The following is a 21282-nucleotide window of genomic DNA, read 5'->3' on the forward strand; positions in this document are numbered from 1 at the left end:
AATCCCACTCACCTGCTTGTTTCCCATATCCTTTAATAGTCCTCTTTTTCAAACAACTCCCTTTACAATATGTAATCGGTCACTGTTCTGTATGAAGACTTCTGTCTTCAATATAGTATTTGCAAAGTGCGGGTATAGACATTTATTTCAGGGTTCCAATCAAATTATTGCCAAGTATATTAAACCTTTAGTTGGGGGCAGCAGTGAGCGAGGAGACTTGAAATGACCTGTAATCTGCTTTGTTTACAACTATTCCAACGCACTCCTGGCTGACCTCCCACGTTCAATCCTCCGTAAACTTGAGATCATCCAAAACTCGGCTGTCCTTGTCCTAACTAGCACCAAATCCTGCTCACCCATCACCCCTGTGCTCTCTGACCTACATTGGTTCCTAGTTAAGCAACGCCTCGATTTTAAAACTCTCATCCTTATTTTCAAATCCCTCCAAGGCCTCGCCCTTCCCTATGTCTGGAATCTCCAGCCCCACAACCCTCCGAGATATCTACATTCCTCTAATTGTGGCCTATTGAACATTCCTGATTTTAATCATTCCATCATTGGTGACCCCATCAGTTGCCACGGCCTGGACTAAGCTCTGGAATTTCTTCCCTAAACTTCTCTTCCTCTCTATCTCTATTTCCTCCTTTAAGATGCTTCTTAAAACGTACCTCTTTGACCATCTGCCCTAATAGCTCCTTATATGGCTTGGTGTTAAATTCTGTTCGATGAAGCTCCTGCGAAGTGCCTTGGGATGTTTTATTGCATTAAAGGTGTTATATAAATATAAGTTGTTGTTCCTTTGTTTATTGATGCTGAAATGTTACAAATCTATATCAATGCAGTACTTTGATATATTGGAACTTAAATCGGCTTGTTTTAACCAAGTGAATTTTCTACAGATTGGAACACTTTTTCCCTTGTGTTTCGTAATTCCCTTCTGTAAAACCTACCCACGCGATATACAAGTACATTTACTGCAGCTTTATATTGTTTTGCATTCTCAACCTTTGACAGGAAGAACCTAAAGCCCTAGCAGATGTAGTCATTTGTGTCAGTAAGAAGCTTGGTAAGAAACAGAGCGATTTGAATGCGATTGCAGCCTCCCTTGGAGCAGACTACAGGTATTAGTTTACAGCCACTTCTCAATATGATTCTTCCTACTTCAGTCAGGTTAAAATGAACTTTACACTGCAACTTACGCTTGGCATTTGTGTTTTTAGGTGGAGTTATGATGAAACGGTAACCCATTTCATCTACCAGGGGCGGCAGAATGACAGCAATCGGGAATACAAGTCTGTCAAAGAAAAGGGCATACACATTGTGTCTGAACACTGGCTGTTTGCAGTAAGAGAAATACTTCCCCTTCGATGTAGCTCTCAGTCTGGGACAGAGTAAAAAGATACTTTTAAGAAGTGTCCTCAAGGCCTCCAAACTGAAGTTAACTATTGATCACGCATTACTGATCTTCCATACACACTTTTTTCATATGTTTCACTGCAATTTTATGTAAACCAGACATTGCGTGTATATGTTTGCAATCATCATGTTAATAGAGACAGTACTTTCTACTTCTTGCTGTTAGAAAGAAAGCTATACTTCTAGAATTATAGAATTTTACAGCCTGCACTGGCTCTTTGTCCCATTCCCCCACCCTTTTAAATGGCCATTTCTGCACTGCAATTCGTGCCATTTCTTGAAAGAAACATAGATTCCATTGTAATGAGCATTCAGTTTGGGTTAATTGACCAAGTTGAATTGTGTGTCACTAGACACACTTTAATTAAAACCTTTGAAAAGTGATTATATTCTAAATTTTCTTTTCCTGTTTTTTCCTATCTACTGAAAGCATTGATTCCTACACGATGATTTTCCTGGGCATCAGCTCCTCTCCACTACCTCACCCAAATATGGGCGATTCTATACAGTGAATGTTGGCAGGTCGTTTGACAATGGGGGTTTAACATCCAATACCCATTCTGTCCTCACCCAATGTTCAGACAAATGCTGTTTCTAATATTATCAAGAGCAGGAATGCTAGCTGATTTCCCCCTCTTCCCCCCCCCCCCAACTTTTGCCTAGTGGCATTGAGGCTAATTGTTGTGCGTCTATTGCCACTGTAGCAGAGACCATCTAATTCAGCACAGATTGAGTCTGGGAATCAGTTCTGTCACTCAGCTGCATGCCTTTATCATTGAGCATGAGCTAATGAGCATGAGGAAAAATACCAATTGTTTTTCATAGAATGTATAGCCACAGAAACAGGCCACTCGGCCCAACTGATCCATGCCTGTGTTTATGCTCCACACGAGCCTCCTCCCTGTGCTTCATCTAAGCCATTCAGCATTTTACTCTTCCTCCATCGTGTTTATCTAGCTTCCCCTTAAATGCATCTAAGTTAGTCACCTCAACTACTCCTTGTGATAGCGAGTTCCACCTTCTAACCATTCTCAGGGTGAAGAAGGTTCTCCTGAATTCAATATTGGATTTATTAGTGACTATCTTGAAGTAATGGATCCTAGACTATCTTATATTTGTGGCCCCAGGTTTTGGTCTCCTCCACAAGTGGAAACATTTTCTCTACGTCTACTTTATCAAACCCTTTCATAATCTTAAAGACCTCTATCGGGTCACCCCTCGGCCTACTCTTTTCTAGAGAAAAGAGCCCCAGCCTGTTCAATCTTTCCTGATAGATGTAACCGCTCCGTTCTAGTATCATCCTTGTACCTTTTACAGCTTCTCCCGTGACTCTATATCCTTTTTGTACTATGGAGACCAGAACTGTGCACAGTACTCCCAAGTGTGGTTTAACCAAGGTTCAAGACAAGATTAACAAAACTTCTCTGCTTTATAATTATAATTATTTTCCTCTGGAAATGAACCCCAGTGCTTTTTTTGCTTTAGTTATGCCCTTACTAACCTGCATTGCTACTTTTTGTGATTTTTGTACCTGTACCCTTAGATCCTTTTTGCTCCTCTACCCTATTTAGACTCTCTAATTTTCCAAGGAGTATGTGGCCTCCTTTTTCTTCCTACCAAAATGCACCACCTCACACTTATCTACATTGAAATTAATTTGACAATTGCACACCCATTTTGCAAGTTTTGACGTCTTGTATTTTGTTGCAGTCCTCCTCAGTATTACCTATACTCCCCAATTTGGTGCCATTGACAAATTTTGAAATTGTACATCTGATTCCTGAGTCTAAATCGTTGATGTAAATGATGAATAACAGTGGTCCCAGCATCGATCCTTCTGGAACACCAATTTTCACCTTTTTCTAGTCCGAATAACTACCCTTAACCCCTTCTCTCTCTCTCCTGTTCTGTAGCCAGCTTGCTATCCATTCTACTACTTTTCCCCTGACTCCACATGCTCTGACCTTAGTCACACTCCCCTGCTCTTTCCCCATAGCCCGGCAATTTTCTCCCCTTCAAGTATTTATTCAATTCCCTTTTGAATGTTTCTATTGTATCTGTTTCCACCACCCATTCAGGCAGTGCATTCCGGATTTTCATCAATGTGCAACGTAAAAACATTCTCCTCATCTCACCTCTGGCTCTTTTGCCTATTATCTTAAATCTGTAGCCTCTGGTTACCGATCCATCTGCCAAAACCCTTCTGATTTTGAATAGAAACATAGAAAATAGATGCAGGAGTAGGCCATTCGGCCCTTCGAGCCTGCACCATCATTCAATAAGATCATGGCTCATCATTCCCTCAGTACCCCTTTCCTGCTTTCTCTCCATACCCCCTGATCCCCTTAGCCGTAAGGGCCATATCCAACTCCCTCTTGAATATATCCAATGAACTAGCATCAACAACTCTCTGCGGTAGGGAATTCCACAGATTAACAACTCTCTGAGTGAAGAAGTTTCTCCTCATCTCAGTCCTAAACGGCCTACCCCTTATCCTAAGACTGTGTCCCCTGGTTCTGGACTTTCCCAACATCAGGAACATTCTTCCTGCATCTAACCTGTCCAGTTCTGTCAGAATCTTATACGTTTCTATGAGTTCCCCTCTCATCCTTCTAAACTCCAGTGTATAAAGGCCCAGTTGATCCAGTCTCTCCTCATATGTCAGTCCAGCCATCCCTGGAATCAGTCTGGTGAACCTTCGCTGCACTCCCTCAATAGCAAGAACGTCCTTCCTCAGATTAGGAGACCAAAACTGAACACAATATTCCAGGTGAGGTCTCACCAAGGCCCTGTACAACTGCAGTAAGACCTCCCTGCTCCTATACTCAAATCCCCTAGCTATGAAGGGCAACATACCATTTGCCACCTTCACCGCCTGCTGTACCTGCATGCAAACTTTCAATGACTGATGAACCATGACACCCAGGTCTCGTTGTACCTCCCCATTTCCTAATCTGCCGCCATTCAGATAATATTCTGCCTTCGTGTTTTTGCCCCCAAAGTGGATAACCTCACATTTATCCACATTATACTGCATCTGCCATGCATTTGCCCACTCACCTAACCTGTCCAAATCACCCTGCAGCCTCTTAGCGTCCTCCTCACGGCTCACACCGCCACCCAGTTTAGTGTCATCTGCAAACTTGGAGATATTACACTCAATTCCTTCATCTAAATCATTAATGTATATTGTAAATAGCTGGGGTCCCAGCACTGAGCCCTGCGGCACCCCACTAGTCACTGCCTGCCATTCTGAAAAGGACCTGTTTAACCTGACTCTCTGCTTCCTGTTTGCCAACCAGTTCTCTATCCACGTCAGGCTAATGTGCTTTGATTTTGCACACCAATCTCTTGTGTGGGACCTTGTCAAAAGCCTTTTGAAAGTCCAAATACACCACATCCACTGGTTCTCCCTTGTCCACTCTGCTAGTTACATCCTCAAAAAATTCCAGAGATTAGCCCAGTCAATATGTAGATTAAAGTCGCCCATGATAACTGCTGTACCTTTATTGCACACATCCCTTATTTCTTGTTTGATGCTGTCCCCATCCTCACTACTACTGTTTGGTGGTCTGTACACAACTCCCACTAGCGTTTTCTGCCCTTTGGTATTCCGCAGCTCCACCCATATCCACATATGGGTGGAGCTGCGGATTCCACATCATCCAAGCTAATGTCCCTCCTTACTAGTGCATTAATTTCCACTTTAACGAGCAACGCCATCCTGCCTCCTTTTCCTTTTTGTCTATCCTTCCTAAATGTTGAATACCCCTGGATGTTGAGTTCCCAGCCTTGGACACCCTGGAGCCATGTCTCCGTGATGCCAATTACATCATATCCGTTAACTGCTATCTGCGCAGTTAATTCGTCCACCTTATTCCGAATACTCCTCGCATTGAGGCACAGAGCCTTCAGGCTTGTCTTTTTAACATCATTTGCCCCTTTAGAATTTTGCTGTAACGTGGCCCTTTATGTTTTTTGCCTTGGGTTTCTATCTTTTGCTTCTGCTTCCATTTTATTTCCCTCTCCCTGCATAGGTTCCCATTCCCCTGCCATATTAGTTTAACTCCTCCCCAACAGTACTAGCAAACACTCCCCCTAGGACATTAGTTCCTGTCCTGCCCAGGTGCAGACTGTCTGGTTTGTACTGGTCGCACCTTCCCCCAGAACCGGTTCCAATGTCCCAGGAATTTGAATCCCTCCCTTCTGCACCACTCCTCAAGCCATGTATTCATCTGAGCTATCCTGCAATTCCTACTCTGACTAGCACATGGCACTGGTAGCAATCCTGAGATTACTTCTTTTGAGGTCCTACTTTTTAATTTAGCTCCTAGCTCCTTAAATTCGGCTCATAGGACCTCATCCCATTTTTTACTTATATCGTTGGTACCTATATGCACCACGACAACTGGCTGTTCACCCTCCCTTTTCAGAATATCCTGCACCCGCTCTGAGCCATCCTTGTCCCTTGCACCAGGGAGGCAACATAGCATCCTGGAGTCTCGGTTGCGGCCGCAGAAACGCCTATCTATTCCCCTTACAATCGAATCCCCTATCACTATAGCTCTCCCACGCTTTTTCCTGCCCTCCTGTGCAGCAGAGCCACCCACGGTGCCATGAACTTGGCTGCTGCTGCTCTCCCCTGATGAGTCATCCCCCCCAACAGTACCCAAAGCAGTGTATCTGTTTTGCAGGGGGATGACCGCAGGGGACCCCTGCACCACCTTCCTTGCACTGCTCTTCCTGTTGGTCACCCATCCCCTATCTGGCTGTGTACCCTTTACCTGCAGTAAGACCAACTCGCTAAACGTGCTATTCACATCATTCTCAGCATCGTGGATGCTCCAGAGTGAATCCACCTGCAGCTCCAGTGCCACAATGCGGTCTGTCAGGAGCTGCAGGCGGTCACACTTCTCGCACACGTAGTCGTCAGGGACACTGGAAGCGTCCCTGACTTCCCACATAGTATAGGAGGAGCATAACACGTGTCCGAGCTCTCCTGCCACGACTTAACTCCTAGATTAACTTAATTTGGCAACAACAATACTAAAAGGTTACTTACTGATAAAGAAAAAAAAAAACTACTTACCAATCACCAGCCAATCACTTACCCCCTTGGCTGTGACGTCACCTTTCGCTTTCTTTCTACTTTTTTGCCTCCCTGCTGCAGCTGCACCAGCTGGCCTCTCCAACATCCCGTTCGCCTCCTCTGATCTCCCGTTGGCTGGTCGACGATGTTGGGCCTTTTGTAGGCCTCTCCGACGTCCCGCTCCGCCTCCTTTGATCTCCTGTTGGCTGGTCGACGACGTTGGGCCTTTTGTTGGCCTCTCCGACGTCCCGCTCCGCCTCCTTTGATCTCCTGTGGGCTGGTCGACGACGCTGGGCCTTTTGTAGGCCTCTCCAACGTCCCGCTCCGCCTCCTCCGATCTCCCGCTCTATTAAATCTCATCTTAACCTTCTCTGATCTAAAGTGAACAATCCCAGCTTCTCTAGGCTCTCCACATAACCGAAGTACCTCATCCCTGGTACCATTCTATTATATCTCCTCTCTAAAACTTTGACATCCTTCTTAAAGTGTGGTGCCCAGAAATGGACACAATACTCCAGCTAAGGCGCAACCAGTGATTTATTGCCTCCAGTTCCTCTTTTTTGCCTGGTTGTATCATGGAAAAAATAGTGGAATATGTCAACAACCCAGTGGATCCTAAATTCCATGAAAATTCAATGGCTATAAAAATATGATGAAGTTCCACAGATAGTGCTTCATACCAATAGTTATTTGAGTCAATTGAAACTGCAGTGGAATATGATTTCCCAGTTGCAGTTTTTAATACTTTATGAATAATGGGCCATAATTTTCAGCCCTTACAGGTGCATATAAGGTGTGCGCACGCCCGTATGGGCCGCACAAGTTCCGGGTTTAGGTATCCGCCAAAACCTGGAACTTGCATTCCCAAAAAAAGGCCATCTGTGGGCGGAGAGGCCCAACTTCTGCCCAGCAACTGCCCGTAAAATTCTTACGCCTGATAAAAGCAGATGTATGGCCTGCTTTTACCAGTGTAAGACTTTTAAAGGACAAAAAATTGCTTTTTCTTCAATAATTTATACATTTAAAAACCTGTGAAATAAGGCAAGTTTATTTATAGACCCTTTAAAATATGTACATTTATTATTCAAAAAATTAAATTTTTGTTTTAAATTTTAAATTTAATTGATTAATTTTAAATATGTGATGTTTTTTAAAAATGTATTTTAAATATACGTGTATTTTGGGGGGTATTCTCATTCATGCTTATGGTGATTCCGTACATCTGGAATCCCCCTTCTTTCATTGGTTGGGCCGTACCACGTGATCTCAGGGGCGCTTGCGAACTGCATGTGCCCTGGGATACGTGGGCCTCGACGCGCAGGTATCCGGAGAGGCCCGGGGCGCTAGTGTCCGAACCTCTGGGACCATCAGATAAGTGGGTAGATTTCTTGCAGGTCGGAGGCATCCGCTCGCCAGAAGCCTCCGACCGCAATTTCAGGCCCAATATGTCAATTAGATCACTAAATCTGTAACTCTTTGATACAGTGTGCTGATGAACAGAAAAAAGTACCTGAATCTCTCTATCCTCACACGTACAATCCTAATATGAGTCTGGACATGAGTGCAGTTCAAGAAACCAAAGTCTCCACTCGTCTGTGCACTTCTCAAGCAAGCCACAGAGATAAACAGGTACTGTAGGAATGTATAGTTGTAGTATAATTTATGTGTGTCAATGCTATAAACAAGTACTGATTTATTATGTTCCACAATGAGAACGATGCGAATTCAGCTGTGAATTGCCCAGAAGTTAGTTAATTTTTAAAAAGTTTACTAGCAGATTTCCCACGTCTTTTGCTCATGAGTTGTTTGGGACCTGGAGTGCAGTTTCTGATGTTTACCATGGTTTCACAGAAGCCTAAGCACAAGTGGTTTGTCTATCATTGTATTATTGTAGATGCATTGAAGTAATATATCACTGACGAGGTAAGGTATTACATGTCGTATTGATACTAAAATATATAAGCCGCATAGATATCTTACAAATCTGCCACTTTACAAAACTTGCTTAAGATACAAGGAGCTTTGTCCTTTGTTCTCTAATCCTCTTATTCTCAGTTATTTACATTATAAAATATACTCTACACTTTCCTCCCACAGTGAATTTACAGTATATACCCAAGAAGCAAATGTTTTCTCCTCGCCCCCTCCACCCCTTGCCAAAATATTTGTTTTACCTTCAATTACTTCAATGATTAGATATTTTTCCTCCTTTTTTTTCCCAAGAGAAACAAGTTGGCACAGCATGAGCCAACAGTCCTCTATGCCAGTAAGGTAGACTGCCCATACCAGATTTGCAGCCCTTGTATACATCCTATTAGCTGTGCAGTTGCTACAACATGAATCCCAAACTTGGCAAATATCCTTTCCCGCCCCACCTGCAAACGTTTGACTACGAGTGATCCACAATGGGGATAGTGTGCCATACTATACACTGAGCTGAGTCTGCACTCCCGTAGGTTTTCCCAGATGCTGTCGGCTGTCAGGATCACACTAGAACCTTTCCACCCCTTGGTTCATGATCACCCTCCGATTGACTCAGTGTAGCAACAAGCCAGATTGGATACTCTTGAGTGTAGATGCATGGACCTACAGAGCTCTCGGAGGAGCCTTTTGATGGCAAAGTGCTGTATGGCAAGCCAATGAGGATTTTGTTTGAGAGATGAAACAAAAAAATAGTAAAACTTCAAAGCTATCTGGCATAAGGACGTAATGACCAATCCAACCTCTGCAGGAAAGTTTGTCCTACATAAGGGCTATAAAAGGAGGAGTATTGATTAACGAAACAATTACAGCTGTGAGGAGGAATAATATGTTAGAAGGATCATAGTTGAGGCTATATGGGTTGAACTAAAGAACAAAAAAGGGACACTCACACTGCTGGGAGCGTACAATAGACCCCCAAACAATCCAAGGGAGATAGAAGAGCAAATTTGTAGTCAAATTTCTAACGAGTGCAAAAACAATAGGGCAGTAATAGTGGGGAATTTTAATTACCCTAATTCTAACTGGGATACTATCAGTGTAAAAGGTGCAGAGGGCACAGAATTCCTAATTCCTAAATTGCATTCTGGAGAACCTTTTTAGCCATTACGTAGCAAGCCCAACAAGAGGGGGTAGTTCTGGATTTATTGTTAGGGAATGAAGCTGGGCAGGTGGAAGAAGTATCAGTGGGAGAGCATTTTTGTGGTAGTGATCATAATTCAGTTAGTTTTAGCATAATTATGGATGAGGACAAAGAAAAAAACAGGAGTAAGGGTTCTAAATTGGGGGAAGGCCAATTTTACTGGGCTGAGAAGTGATTTAGCAAAAGTGGACTGGAAGCAGTTACTTGAGGGTAAATCAGTGCCAAAGCAGTGGGAGGCATTCAAGGGGGAGGTACATGGTGTTCAGGGTAAACATGTTCCCACAAAGAAAAAGGGTAGAACTGGCAAATTTACTGCCCCCTGGATGACAAGGTGCATACAGGGTAAGATAAGGCAAAAAAGTGAAGCCCGTAATCAGATATCGTGAACTCAATACTGCAGAAAGCCCAGAAGAGTATAGATAGTGTAGCGGTTAAATTAAGAAAGAAATTAGGAAAGAAGACGGCATGAAAAAATACTGGCAAGTAGAATCAGAGAAAACTCAAAGATGTTTTACAATTACATAAAGAGCAAGAGGATAACAAAGGAAAGAATAGAGTCTATTAGGGACCAAAATGGTGATCTATGTGTGGAGGCGGAGGATGTGGGTAAGGTACTAAACGAATGCTTTGCGGCTCTCTTCACAAAGAGGGGGACGATGCCAACGTTGAAGTTCAGGAGGAAGAGTGTGAAATATTGGACAGGATAAACATAGTAAGAGAGGAAGTATTAAGGGGTTTAGCATCCTTGAAAGTAGATAAATCGCAAGGACCGGATGAAATATATCAGAGGCTATTAAAAGAAGCAAGGGAGGAAATTGCGGAGGCTCTGACCATCATTTTTCAATCCTCCCTTGCTAGAGGAGTTGTGCCAGAGGATTGGAGAACTACTAACGTTGTACCATTGTTCAAAAAGGGAGGAATTACAGACCAGTTAGTTTAACCTCGATGGTGGAGAAATTACTGGAATCAATTCTGAGGAACAGTAAATACCTTAATTTAGAAAGACGACGATTAATCAAGGTCAGTCAGCATGGATTTGTTAAGGGAAGGCCGTGTCTGACTAACTTGATTGAGTTCTTTGAGGAGGTAACACGGAGGGTCGATGAGGGCAGTGCGTTTGATGTTGTTTATACATGGATTTTAGCAAGGATTTTGACAAGGTCCCACATGGTAAGCTGATCAAAAAAGTAAAAGCCCATGGTATCCAAGGGAGAGTGGCAAATTGGCTCAGTGGCAGGAAGCAAAAGGGTAATGGTTGAGGGGAGCTTTTATGATTGGAATGCTATTTCCAGTGAAGTTCCAAGGGGCTCAATACTCAGTCCCTTACTTTTTGTAGTATATATTCATTATTTAGACTTAAATGTAGGGAGCATGGTAAAGAAATTTGCAGATCATACAAAAATTGGCCGTGTGGTTGACAGTGAGGCAGAAAGCTCTAGACTGCAGGAAGATATTGATGAAGTTGGACAGAAAAGTGGCAAATGGAATTCAATCCGGAAATGTGAGGTCATGCATTTTGGGAGGGGCAACATGGCAAGGGCAACATGGCAAGGCCAAACACAATAAATGAGAGGATACTGAGAGGTGTGGAGGATCAAAGAGACCTTGGAATATATATCCACAGATCCTTAAAGGTAGCAGGACAGGTCGATAAGGTAGTTTACAAAGGCATATGGAATGCTTTCCTTTATTAGCCGAGGCATAGAATAGAAGAGCAGGGAAGTTATGCTAGAACTGTATAAAACTAGTTAGGCCACAGCTTGAGTACTGAATGCAGTTCTGGTCACCACATTACAGGAAGGATGTGATTGCACTAGAGAGGGTGCAGAGGAGATTTATGAGGATATTGCCAGGACTAGAAAACTTTAGCAATGAAGAAAGATAGGATAGACTGGGGTTTTCTTTGGAGCAGAGGACGCTGAGGGGAGATTTAATTGAGGTATAGAAAATTATGAGGGGCCTAGATAGAGTTGATAGGAAGGACATATTTTCCTTAGCAGATAACCAGTTGGTATAGATTTAAAGTAGTTGGTAGAAGGATTAGAGGGGAGATGAGGAAACATCTTTTCACCCAGAGGGTGGTGGGGATCTGGAACTCACTGAAAGGGTGGTAGAGGCAGAAACCCTCATCGCATTTAAAAAGTAATTGAATGTGCACTTAAAGAGCCGTAATCTACAGGACTACGGACCTTGCACTGGAAGGTGGCATTAGGCTGGGTAGCTCTTTTTCGAGCGGCACAGACAGAATGGCCTCCTGTGTCTAATTTATCTCTGATTCTATTCTATACCAATAGTCATTTTAGCAATTCAACGTGTTGTATTGGGGTTTTGGCATCTACATGGTGCATAATTTGGCTGCTGTGCCCAATGTAATAGCCAACTCGCAAACCTCGGTTCTGGCATACCTGGATAGGCAGATGACTCAATCACGGGTGACTTGATTACTTTTGCATGAAAATAGATTAATTTGTACTAGCAAGAACAGTACACTCTTTGTGTCCCTTAAGAACCAGAAATAGGTCCCTGGACCCTGCATAGCTTGTTTTCATACAAGCAGATCTTTCTAAGCATCTCTATTCTCTCTGATTCTGTGAGTATTACAAAAAATATAGATGGCAAACTTGTGCATGATTATAGTAATCCTGCCTTAGAAGTCACAATTCTCAGACGTTCTGGTTCTAAGTAGTATTGACCCAATTTCTTTGCTGCACACGAGGATCCTTTATCACAATTACTGGGTTAAATGAAACTTCTGGACTAATCAGGCATCTTTTTGAAGCGAGTGGCTGCTCCCTTAGAGAATTCTTTATTAGCTTTCTGGATACCTCCAACGAATAAAGTATATAATGTCGAATAGAAGTTTGTTTTCTGATCATCTAGACCATTCTTGGAGGCAAGATTCTGCATCCATTTAGTTTGATTGGGAGCCGTTTTTCTCTAGTGGGCATCCCAGGAATGGGGAGAGCTCTGGAGCTAGGAATCACTCATAGCACTTCAGAGCTGTCAGAGGAAATTACCCATTGCCTTGAAAAAGCAGCAGGATGCTGCTACAGTGGTCAGATTATGCTGTGGGATCTGCAAGAGGCTAGTGGTTACTGGCTGAAAACAGAAATGCAGCTTCCTGCAGATGCCGAAATCTTCAGCCGCTGAGGCACGGTTTATTTTTCTTCCCCCAGGGAGGGAGAGAGCATCCTCTGGTGGAGCATGAGAGTGGTTTGGATATTAATTCTGGTCAGATATCCTCGTGTATCAAACTGGGACAATAATGGGACAATAATTTGGATTTTCATAAATTGATGTGTCTTTCTTATGAATCTCTTGGCATTTGTGAATTGTCGCATCTGTCATGGCAAAGTACACTGCAAAGGTTTCAGTGCATAGGATTAGGGTGTTCCAACTGTTGAGAGTGGATCAATCTTAGCTAGCACACAGATGATGCAGTACTTACTGAGAGTTCCACCAAATGTTGTATCCCCTTTTTGTTTAAATAGAAGCTGTCATTCTTAACTTTTAATGCCTGTCCTCATAAATTAGTTAAAAAGGGATTTCACAGTGGAAGGTTTGCAGACCGTTGTCCTGATGTGTTGACTGTACCAAATCTCGCTACCGATCACAGCAGTTATTTGTGTCATTTGACACCGAGTTATGTAGTAGGATGAACAAGGTGCAGCTTGCCAAATGGTTGGTGGGTTGTGCTTTGCATTGAAACAAGCTGGCTGTTAGAAAGCCATTGGGGTAAGTGAAGGGTTTGTTTCCTGGTGATCCTTGAATTAGGTGGCAGCAGGCAGTGTCTGTGCTGCAGCAGTGTAAAGTAACACATGTACTGTTGCCAAGCAGCATTGTTTTGACTTGATCATTAAAGATACTACATTGGCAGGTTTGACATGGTATCTGAAATCTCTATTCCTCTTCCATTATGTTCCTTCCCTTCATCCTAGTTACCAGTTTGTCAGTCTCCAGTGTTGTGGGAGGATATAATTTGTTATTTTGTATGCCAGTCTTTTCGGGTACATCTTCTACAATGCAGACTTTCACCAGGCATCTCCTTAGGCATTGCAGGAATGCACTTTATTTTCAAAGGTGCCTTTGGGTAAAACAAATTGACACTCCAGTACAGAGCAGACCCTTGTATATAGGAACAGGATTGGTAACGTAAAGTTGTGACAGTATGATGTCCAAAACATCTTAAAGGCCATCTCTTATCTGATTTTTTTTTTTTCCCAGCATAATTTGGCCCAGTACATGTGCTAGTGTGAAAAGGTTGATCGAGAGAAACTATCAACCTTTGGTGGGTATGTCCAGAACAAGTGGGCATACCCTTAAAATTCCAGCTCGGCCATTCAGGGATATGTCAGAAAGCATTTCTTCACATAAAGGGTAATGGAAAACTGAAACACTCTTGCCCAAAAAGCTGTTGAGGCTGGGGATTGTTGTAAACGACTGTCTTGCTCTTTTTTGCTTCGTTGCTTTAAACGTCGAATTACCCGCACACACTCAGTTGTAGTAAAGGCAGGATCGGGTCTTTTATTTAAACATTCATACTAAACAAACCAAGTACGAAAGTTACTGAGAACACTTCACAAAGGCAGCTTGCTTCGATTTCCGTGGCTACTGGAGACACACACCTTCCGAATGTCCAGTGTCTCTGGTGTCCAAGTGTCTCTGCTCTGTGTGTGTGTGTGAATCTCATCTTTATACTGAAAAAGCCTTTGAACTCTTATTCTTTGCATTTAGACAGTCATGACTAACTGCTTTTTGACATACAGACTATTATTCCCACCGTAACAAGGTACTCTATTACTTAACATCGTTTAGTTCTAAGATACTCAAATATTCCATTATTCCCACTGTAACAAGCTGCTCAAATACTTAACGTTGCTTGTTTAACCTACAGATGTCATTAAATAGTAACAAAGGTACAATCAAATACTTATCATACTGAATCATTTCCTTGCATAGTAACAAAGTTACAATCAAATACTTAACATACAGACATCACCAAATTGTTTAGTCATGAATTTCCATTATTCTTAACATCGTTTAGTTCTAAGGTACTCAAAAATTTAATATCCAGATATGACAAGTCACTCATCTCAATGGCTGGAAGGTACCATATTGTCTAACAGTCTCTTTTCGATCCAAACTTCCAACCTTCTTGTTTTTTAATCCAAACTTCAATCTTCCTGTTTTTTTAATCCAAACTTCAGACCGCGTGCTGAAGCAAAGAGTTCAGAAATGCGCGACTCTGCTCCCACATTCCCCCACTTCTTCTTCTCGCCTCTCTGCAGGTTTTATCTGGGTAACATACATTTGCATGGTCGTTCGTGCTCGTTCAACAGCACTGTCCAGTTGTAGTCCTTGTTTTCGAACACGACATCCACAGTAAATCAAAATGACCAGCACGATCAGCTGAAACAGCACCAGCATAAGGACAGGGTGTATCATTGTGTTCATCACGCCTGTTGCCGTCGGGCTCCATCCAAACAATGACTCCCACCAGCTTACATGTCCAATCTGGTCCAAAGTTGTGCGAACGTTCTCGATTTCTGCAGTGTGATGGTTAATGTCCACAACGATCACTTGATTCAACCTCTGTAGCTGTTGAAATTTTGTATTCCATTTCCGTATTTCCTTCTTCCAAATCGCAGCACGCTTAGGGTCAAAGTAGGGTTGCTGTAGATTCAAATTCTCAGGATGCCATTTTAAAGTCTGTTGGTCTGTGATCACCTTGTATCGATAAAATTGTACATTACCACACTCCACAATTAGGAGAGATCGATTAGAGCAGTAAGATCCAACCTCCAGACGCATAAATATTTGTAGCTGGTCATTAGTAACAACAAAACCGTTACAAGGACGCACATTATGTACACATACTCGGCCAAACCCCATATCTACAATTATAGACTTGTTTAACCGCCGAACCTCGACATTGCATGAACGAGATCGTTCCATACAAGATGTTAAGTTACTATTGCCCCGATAGGTATTATCGCACACGTACTTGTCGTCAAACCTTCGACAGAATCTCAAATCAATTTCCGAGTAGGTCTGACTGGCTTCGTTATATAGAGCATACATTGGGCTCTCGGTAGCTCTCATTGTGACATTGTCACTCAGATAACCAAAATTTATGATGGGAAATGCAACTTGCTGGGTACCATTACGTGGGTACAGGGCCACAAATAAACAACCATCAAACTGACAATCTCCCAAGTGAGCCTTAACCCATTCAGGCCCAAATGGTCCCAGGGCTGTTCGAGACAGATCTAGTGGCCAATTCCGATGGAATAAAGCTCGCACGATATTCCTTACTAATTCGTTCAGACTCAATTGCACATTTTGGCAAAGGCTAGCCCATGCTGCCTCATTTAATCCCTGCAGTGTTAAATTCCCCAATGCCATCAGGGCTGAGTGGGTATTCCGGTTAAAATTAATTGAGGCATTAGTTAGGACCTTCCAGTCCTCTGTCATCAGGATCTCATGTGCCCATCCCTTTGTTTCAGCCTGGGTCATTGCCAGCAGCTTATTCCTAAGGACTTCGACATCCATTGAATTTAATACCCCTGCCCCGACCCCTATGGATCCCAAGATAGTGTCAAACAATTCCCTTTTTTGTCGGTGCCAAGAGGTGAACCACGTCTTCTGGAAAGACACCTCGTTTTTAATATAATCAGAGCACTTTGGGTACGACTGAGCAATCGTGGTAGAATTGGGGAAAAATTTAAAAGTGGTCATTCTTAACTGAGCATCTAGAATAACGCGGATTGGGTGATTCAGCTGCACCTGCAAAGGACCAGCTGGCTGCCACACAGCCTGATCACTCATCCCTAAGATTATTATTTGCCCAATCCATCCGGTACATTGTGGGAATGTGCTCACTGTCAATTGGCCGATGCCCAACCAGGATCGTGTGCTGTTTGCAATTGATACCGTGATAGTGTTGGACGTCGTGCTTACATACACCTGCCCCTTTTCCCGAAAGGCCCCGTGCCGCGCTAAACCAAGAATCGGATTATATACAATACAGTTTACCATGGTGCAATGTCCAATCTGTCCCATTTTGAGTTCCAGCTGGACCAAGCTCACACTCTCAGACCAGCTCCATGTCACATTAACGGGACGTCCCAGGAAGGCACTAAGTGTCAGGTTGCTTGCCGAGATATTGCATCCATCCGGAGGGGTAGTGCACTTGTAACACAAAAGTCCAGACATCGCCCACAGCCCTAACCACCATATCAGATACCGTATCATACTTCTTGATCCTGAAAGGGTAAACGCATTACTGCAAAAACGCATAACTCAACATTATCCGTCTCCCTGCTTCATTCGCAACATTAATCCGCGCTCCGCCGTTTTTCCAAAAAGCTTGAGTTGCATCGCTTGCTTCCAAACAAATGCAGTTCCCATCTGGATCAGATACACAGAGGAACTCAATTTATCGATTACTCTGTAGGGCCCATCCCAATCTCCCTTGGGGAATTTCTGCCTCTTTCTATCTTTTATCACCATAACCTGATCACCGACCTGATAAGCACGAAGGTCAGCCTTTTGATCAAATTCCTTTTTCATGCGAGCTGCTTGCTCAGCATCAATGTGTCCTGCCAAGCCAATAACCAAATGTATGTGCCTCTGGAGCGAGGTGACCCACTCCATGTTGCGAGGGTGGATGTCAAGCTCGGGTCTATGGGTACAAACAGATTCTCCCACATTGGCATGGATCGGCCAAACAAGGCCTCGTACGGTGATAACCCAATCATTCGATTCACCCCGGGACCTCACTCACAGGGGTATGAATGGCAAAAGATTAACACGATCACATACTTTGGATAACTCCGCTTTAAGTGTGTGATTCATGCGTTCCACCTGCCCACCGGCCTGGGGATGATATGGAATATGAAATTGCTGTGGGATACCCAGGAATTCGTTTAACTCTTTGAACACTTCCCCGACAAAGGCTGGGCCATTGTCCGAGTCAATCACCTGTGGCAATCCCCACCACGCAAAGATTTCCTGCACTAATACCCGAGCAGTTGTGGCACTAGTCTCGTTGGTCGTAGGAAATGCCTCCACCCATCGAGTGAATGCGTCCACCACAACCAACAGAAACCTTTTCTTTCGAACTTCAGGGAGAGGTCCGACAAAATCGATCTGAATCCGTTCCCATGGGCTCCTGCGAGCTTGCCGCCAATAGTGCCCCCTTTTTTAACTCTGAATCCAAACTCCTGCTGGACTTGGCCCTTTGTAATAAGAGTGCCTGCAAATCCTGTGTGACGGCTACTGTCCTGTATAAAAGAACTACCATCTAAAAACCAGGCGGTTTCTGCTTCAACTGCACGACCCTCCACAAACACTGGATGTGCTGCAGAGGCTGTGAGTGCGTCACATTCATACACTTCTCCCGTTATATGAAGGCCCAGAACCTCCGTGCGAGGCTCTCTTAGCCGTTCAAACGTGACATTAGCAGACAGGAGAGTACACATCCATGACAGAATCCGTACCCTGGAAACAGTACTTAAATGAATTTTACCACCTCTCATTAACTGTAGAGGATCATGGTGGGGAGCGTAAAATGACGGATTGATCTCCAGTCAGGTATTTGGTTTTGCCAATACTCCAATGACTAGCCTTTTCACAAGGGCCTTGTCTTTTCACAAGGGCCTAATTTGATCTCTGGGGACTGCAGTACCCTGCTCAAGTAGGCAACCGGGTGTTCCTGAGATCCCACAGCCTGCACAACGACAGCTGCGATTGTCAGATCAGAAGCCATGGGGTAAATTATAAAAGGCTTGCGCATGTCTCGGACATAAGTGTTGGTGCACTACTGAGCAGCTGTTTCAGACGTGTTACCGCAGCAGTATACTCCTCCGTCCAGTCAAAAGAGAAGCTACACAACAACTGTTGGAGCGGCTCAACAATTTGTACATAGTCGGAAAAACTCTCTACAAAACCTCGTGAGTCCCAAGAAGGACTGCACTGCCTTATGGTCGGTGGGGAGGGATAATTTTAACGGTTGGTTCACTCGGTCTTGCGCAATGGACTTCCCCTCGATCTCCAATTGAACATCCAGATATATAACCCATGGTTTGCACAGTGGGCTTTACTGGGATTACACAGCAAACCTTCCTCTAACAATGTCTGGAGTACACACCAGACCTCAGTCTTGTGTTGCTCCACAGATGGAGACTGGATTAATATGTCATCCACACACTGAATGATTCGATCCCTAAAGGGAATCCGGTCTAAAACACCTTTCACCGCTGCGTGAAAGATCGCAGGCGCATCACAATACCCCTGTGACAAGACATTCCAGCAGTACTGCACTCCAGCCACGGTAAAGGCAGTGCGATACTGACTGTCTGAATGTAAAGGGAGGGACCAGAAGCCGTTGGCGATGTCCAGAACCGTGAACCATTTTGATTCCGGATCCAAACGCGCCATCATTTCAGGGAAGGCTGCAACCACCGGTGCCACCCGCTTAGAGACTTTGTTTAGTTCCCGCTAATCAACAGTGAACCGCCACCTCCCATCAGGCTTTTGAACAGGCCATAGGACGATGAACATGGGGAGCTACAAGTTGGAATCAAACCTTCGTCTAACAGTCCCTGTATGGTCTCAGTAATTGCTCCCCGCGCGTCGAGAGGAATGGGGTACTGTCTCTGCGGAGGGGGGTCCCCTCCCTCCAGGACCACCTCAACATTCATTCGTCCGGCGACCAAGGAGTGGGGGTCCCCATACCGCCAACAAGGGGCCCCAATCTGACCCCCAATCCGTGGGGAGAGGGGGTGGTTCCTTTGGACCCACCGGCTTAACGGGCCCAACTGCATTAACCATCGACACTGTGACTGGTTCATTTCCTGATTCTGTTCCCCATAACTGCATATTTGCCAGATCAATAATTGCTCCTAACTGTGTAAGGGTCGGTGACCCCAGTAAAAATCGTATGGGATTATGTAAAGGTAATCGCCCACACTCACCCACAACTACCCTATTCCCTATTTGAATCGAAGCATATTGGGAACGACTTCCGAGACACCAGTGGCACTTCGAATGGTTATAACCGTAGATGGGGGAACAGAAGTATCTGCAAATGTAAACTTGGACCCTGTATTAATCAAAAATGTTGCCCGCTGCCCTTCCACACAAGCCTCGATAAAGGGGCGGCCACCCCTATCCTGAAGTAAGGGTCCTAAAGGAGCGACGTGTGGTTGAGGCGCGGCATCCCTATAGCAATCTTCCCTCATTTGGGGAATCTGCCCCTGTCGTCACCAACTGAACCGAGGTATCATTTTCTTTCCTGATTCTTCCAATTTTCCTTTTAACTTTTCCAATTCTTTAGCCAGTCTATTCCTGTCCTCGATCAGCTGACGGGTTGGGATCCAGGCACCACCCAGTCCTGCTCCTTTCATACGACTCATCCCGGGATTTATCCACTCAGGCCCTTCTGCCTTCCATCGCTGTAACCCCTGTCTCTCTTCCATGACTAGGATACCTGCAGCTCTCTGATACAAGCTTTCTACCATTGCCAACCATTTAGCAAAACTATCGTCCCCGCCCCAGGCATCTACTTCCAGAACTACTGACAGGGGTAGGAGAGTTAAAATGATCTCTCTATGTGTACCATCGCCATAATCCGGGTCCTAACTAATGCCTCAATTAATTTTAACCGGAATACTCACTCAGCCCTGATGGCATTGGGGAATTTAACACTGCAGCGATTAAATGAGGCAGCGTGGGCTAGCTTTTGCCAAAATATGCAATTGAGTCTGAACGAATTAATAAGGAATATCGTGTGAGCTTTAATCCATCGGAATTGGCCATTAGATCTGTCTCGAACAGCCCTGGGACCATTTGGGCCTGAATGGGTTAAGGCTCACTTGGGAGATTGTCAGTTTGATGGTTGTTTATTTGTGGCCCTGTAATGGTACCCAGCAAGTTGCATTTCCCATCATAAATTTTGGTTATCTGAGTGACAATGTCACAATTAGAGCTACCGAGAGCCCAATCAATGTTTGTTCTAAATTGATTTGAGATTCTGTCGAAGGTTTGACGACAAGTACGTGTGCGATAATACCCATCGGGGCAATAGTAATTTAACATCTTGTATGGAACGATCTCGCTCGTGCAATGTCGAGGTTCGGCGGTTAAACAAGTCTATAATTGTAGATATGGGGTTTGGCCGAGTACGTGTACATAATGTGTGTCCTTGTAACGGTTTTGTTCATCGGAAAGATGCTGATCTAGCATCAGAACAGTCCTGGCTGCTTCCAGTGCCTGAAATCGCCAATTCTCTACCTCCTTACTCACTGCTGTTCACTTCTCTGAGTTCTGAGACTTCCCTATTTCTAGCTTCGGCCTCTTCTAACTTTTGAACCCCCAGCATTAGACACTGCAACACTAACGCTTTTCTCTTTTTATCACTTTTTAATCTAAACACTTTAACCTTTTTTAACTGGACACTCTCCACTAAGGACTGCCGTGTCTCTCTCCATCCTCCTGTCATCGTTTCAAGTCCTATCCCATATGGGCCCCCCTTTCGAATCAATCCCACTCATTAAGAAATAACCGGACCTCATCTAGAATATTCCCGAATCCTCCCATGACTAACTGGCGATCCCCTTTTTTTTCACAACAACTAAGAGAATACTCACCC

The 21282-nt window shown here is 44.0% G+C and overlaps 1 protein-coding gene across 4 annotated transcripts in view; it reads left to right on the plus strand.

Annotated features, from left to right (window-relative positions):
- Window positions 1-21282, plus strand: part of topbp1 (DNA topoisomerase II binding protein 1) — a 122919-nt gene that overhangs the window by 52827 nt on the left and 48810 nt on the right. For all 4 annotated transcript variants that reach the window (XM_070880393.1, XM_070880391.1, XM_070880389.1 and 1 more), the window contains 3 exons: window positions 1015-1121; window positions 1221-1344; window positions 7991-8134. In XM_070880393.1, coding sequence (XP_070736494.1) covers window positions 1015-1121; window positions 1221-1344; window positions 7991-8134 — 375 coding nt within the window. The remainder of the gene's footprint in view (window positions 1-1014; window positions 1122-1220; window positions 1345-7990; window positions 8135-21282) is intronic.

This window comes from Pristiophorus japonicus, chromosome 5, assembly GCF_044704955.1.
Source record: "Pristiophorus japonicus isolate sPriJap1 chromosome 5, sPriJap1.hap1, whole genome shotgun sequence".
In the NCBI taxonomy this organism is placed as follows: Eukaryota; Metazoa; Chordata; class Chondrichthyes; family Pristiophoridae; genus Pristiophorus; species Pristiophorus japonicus.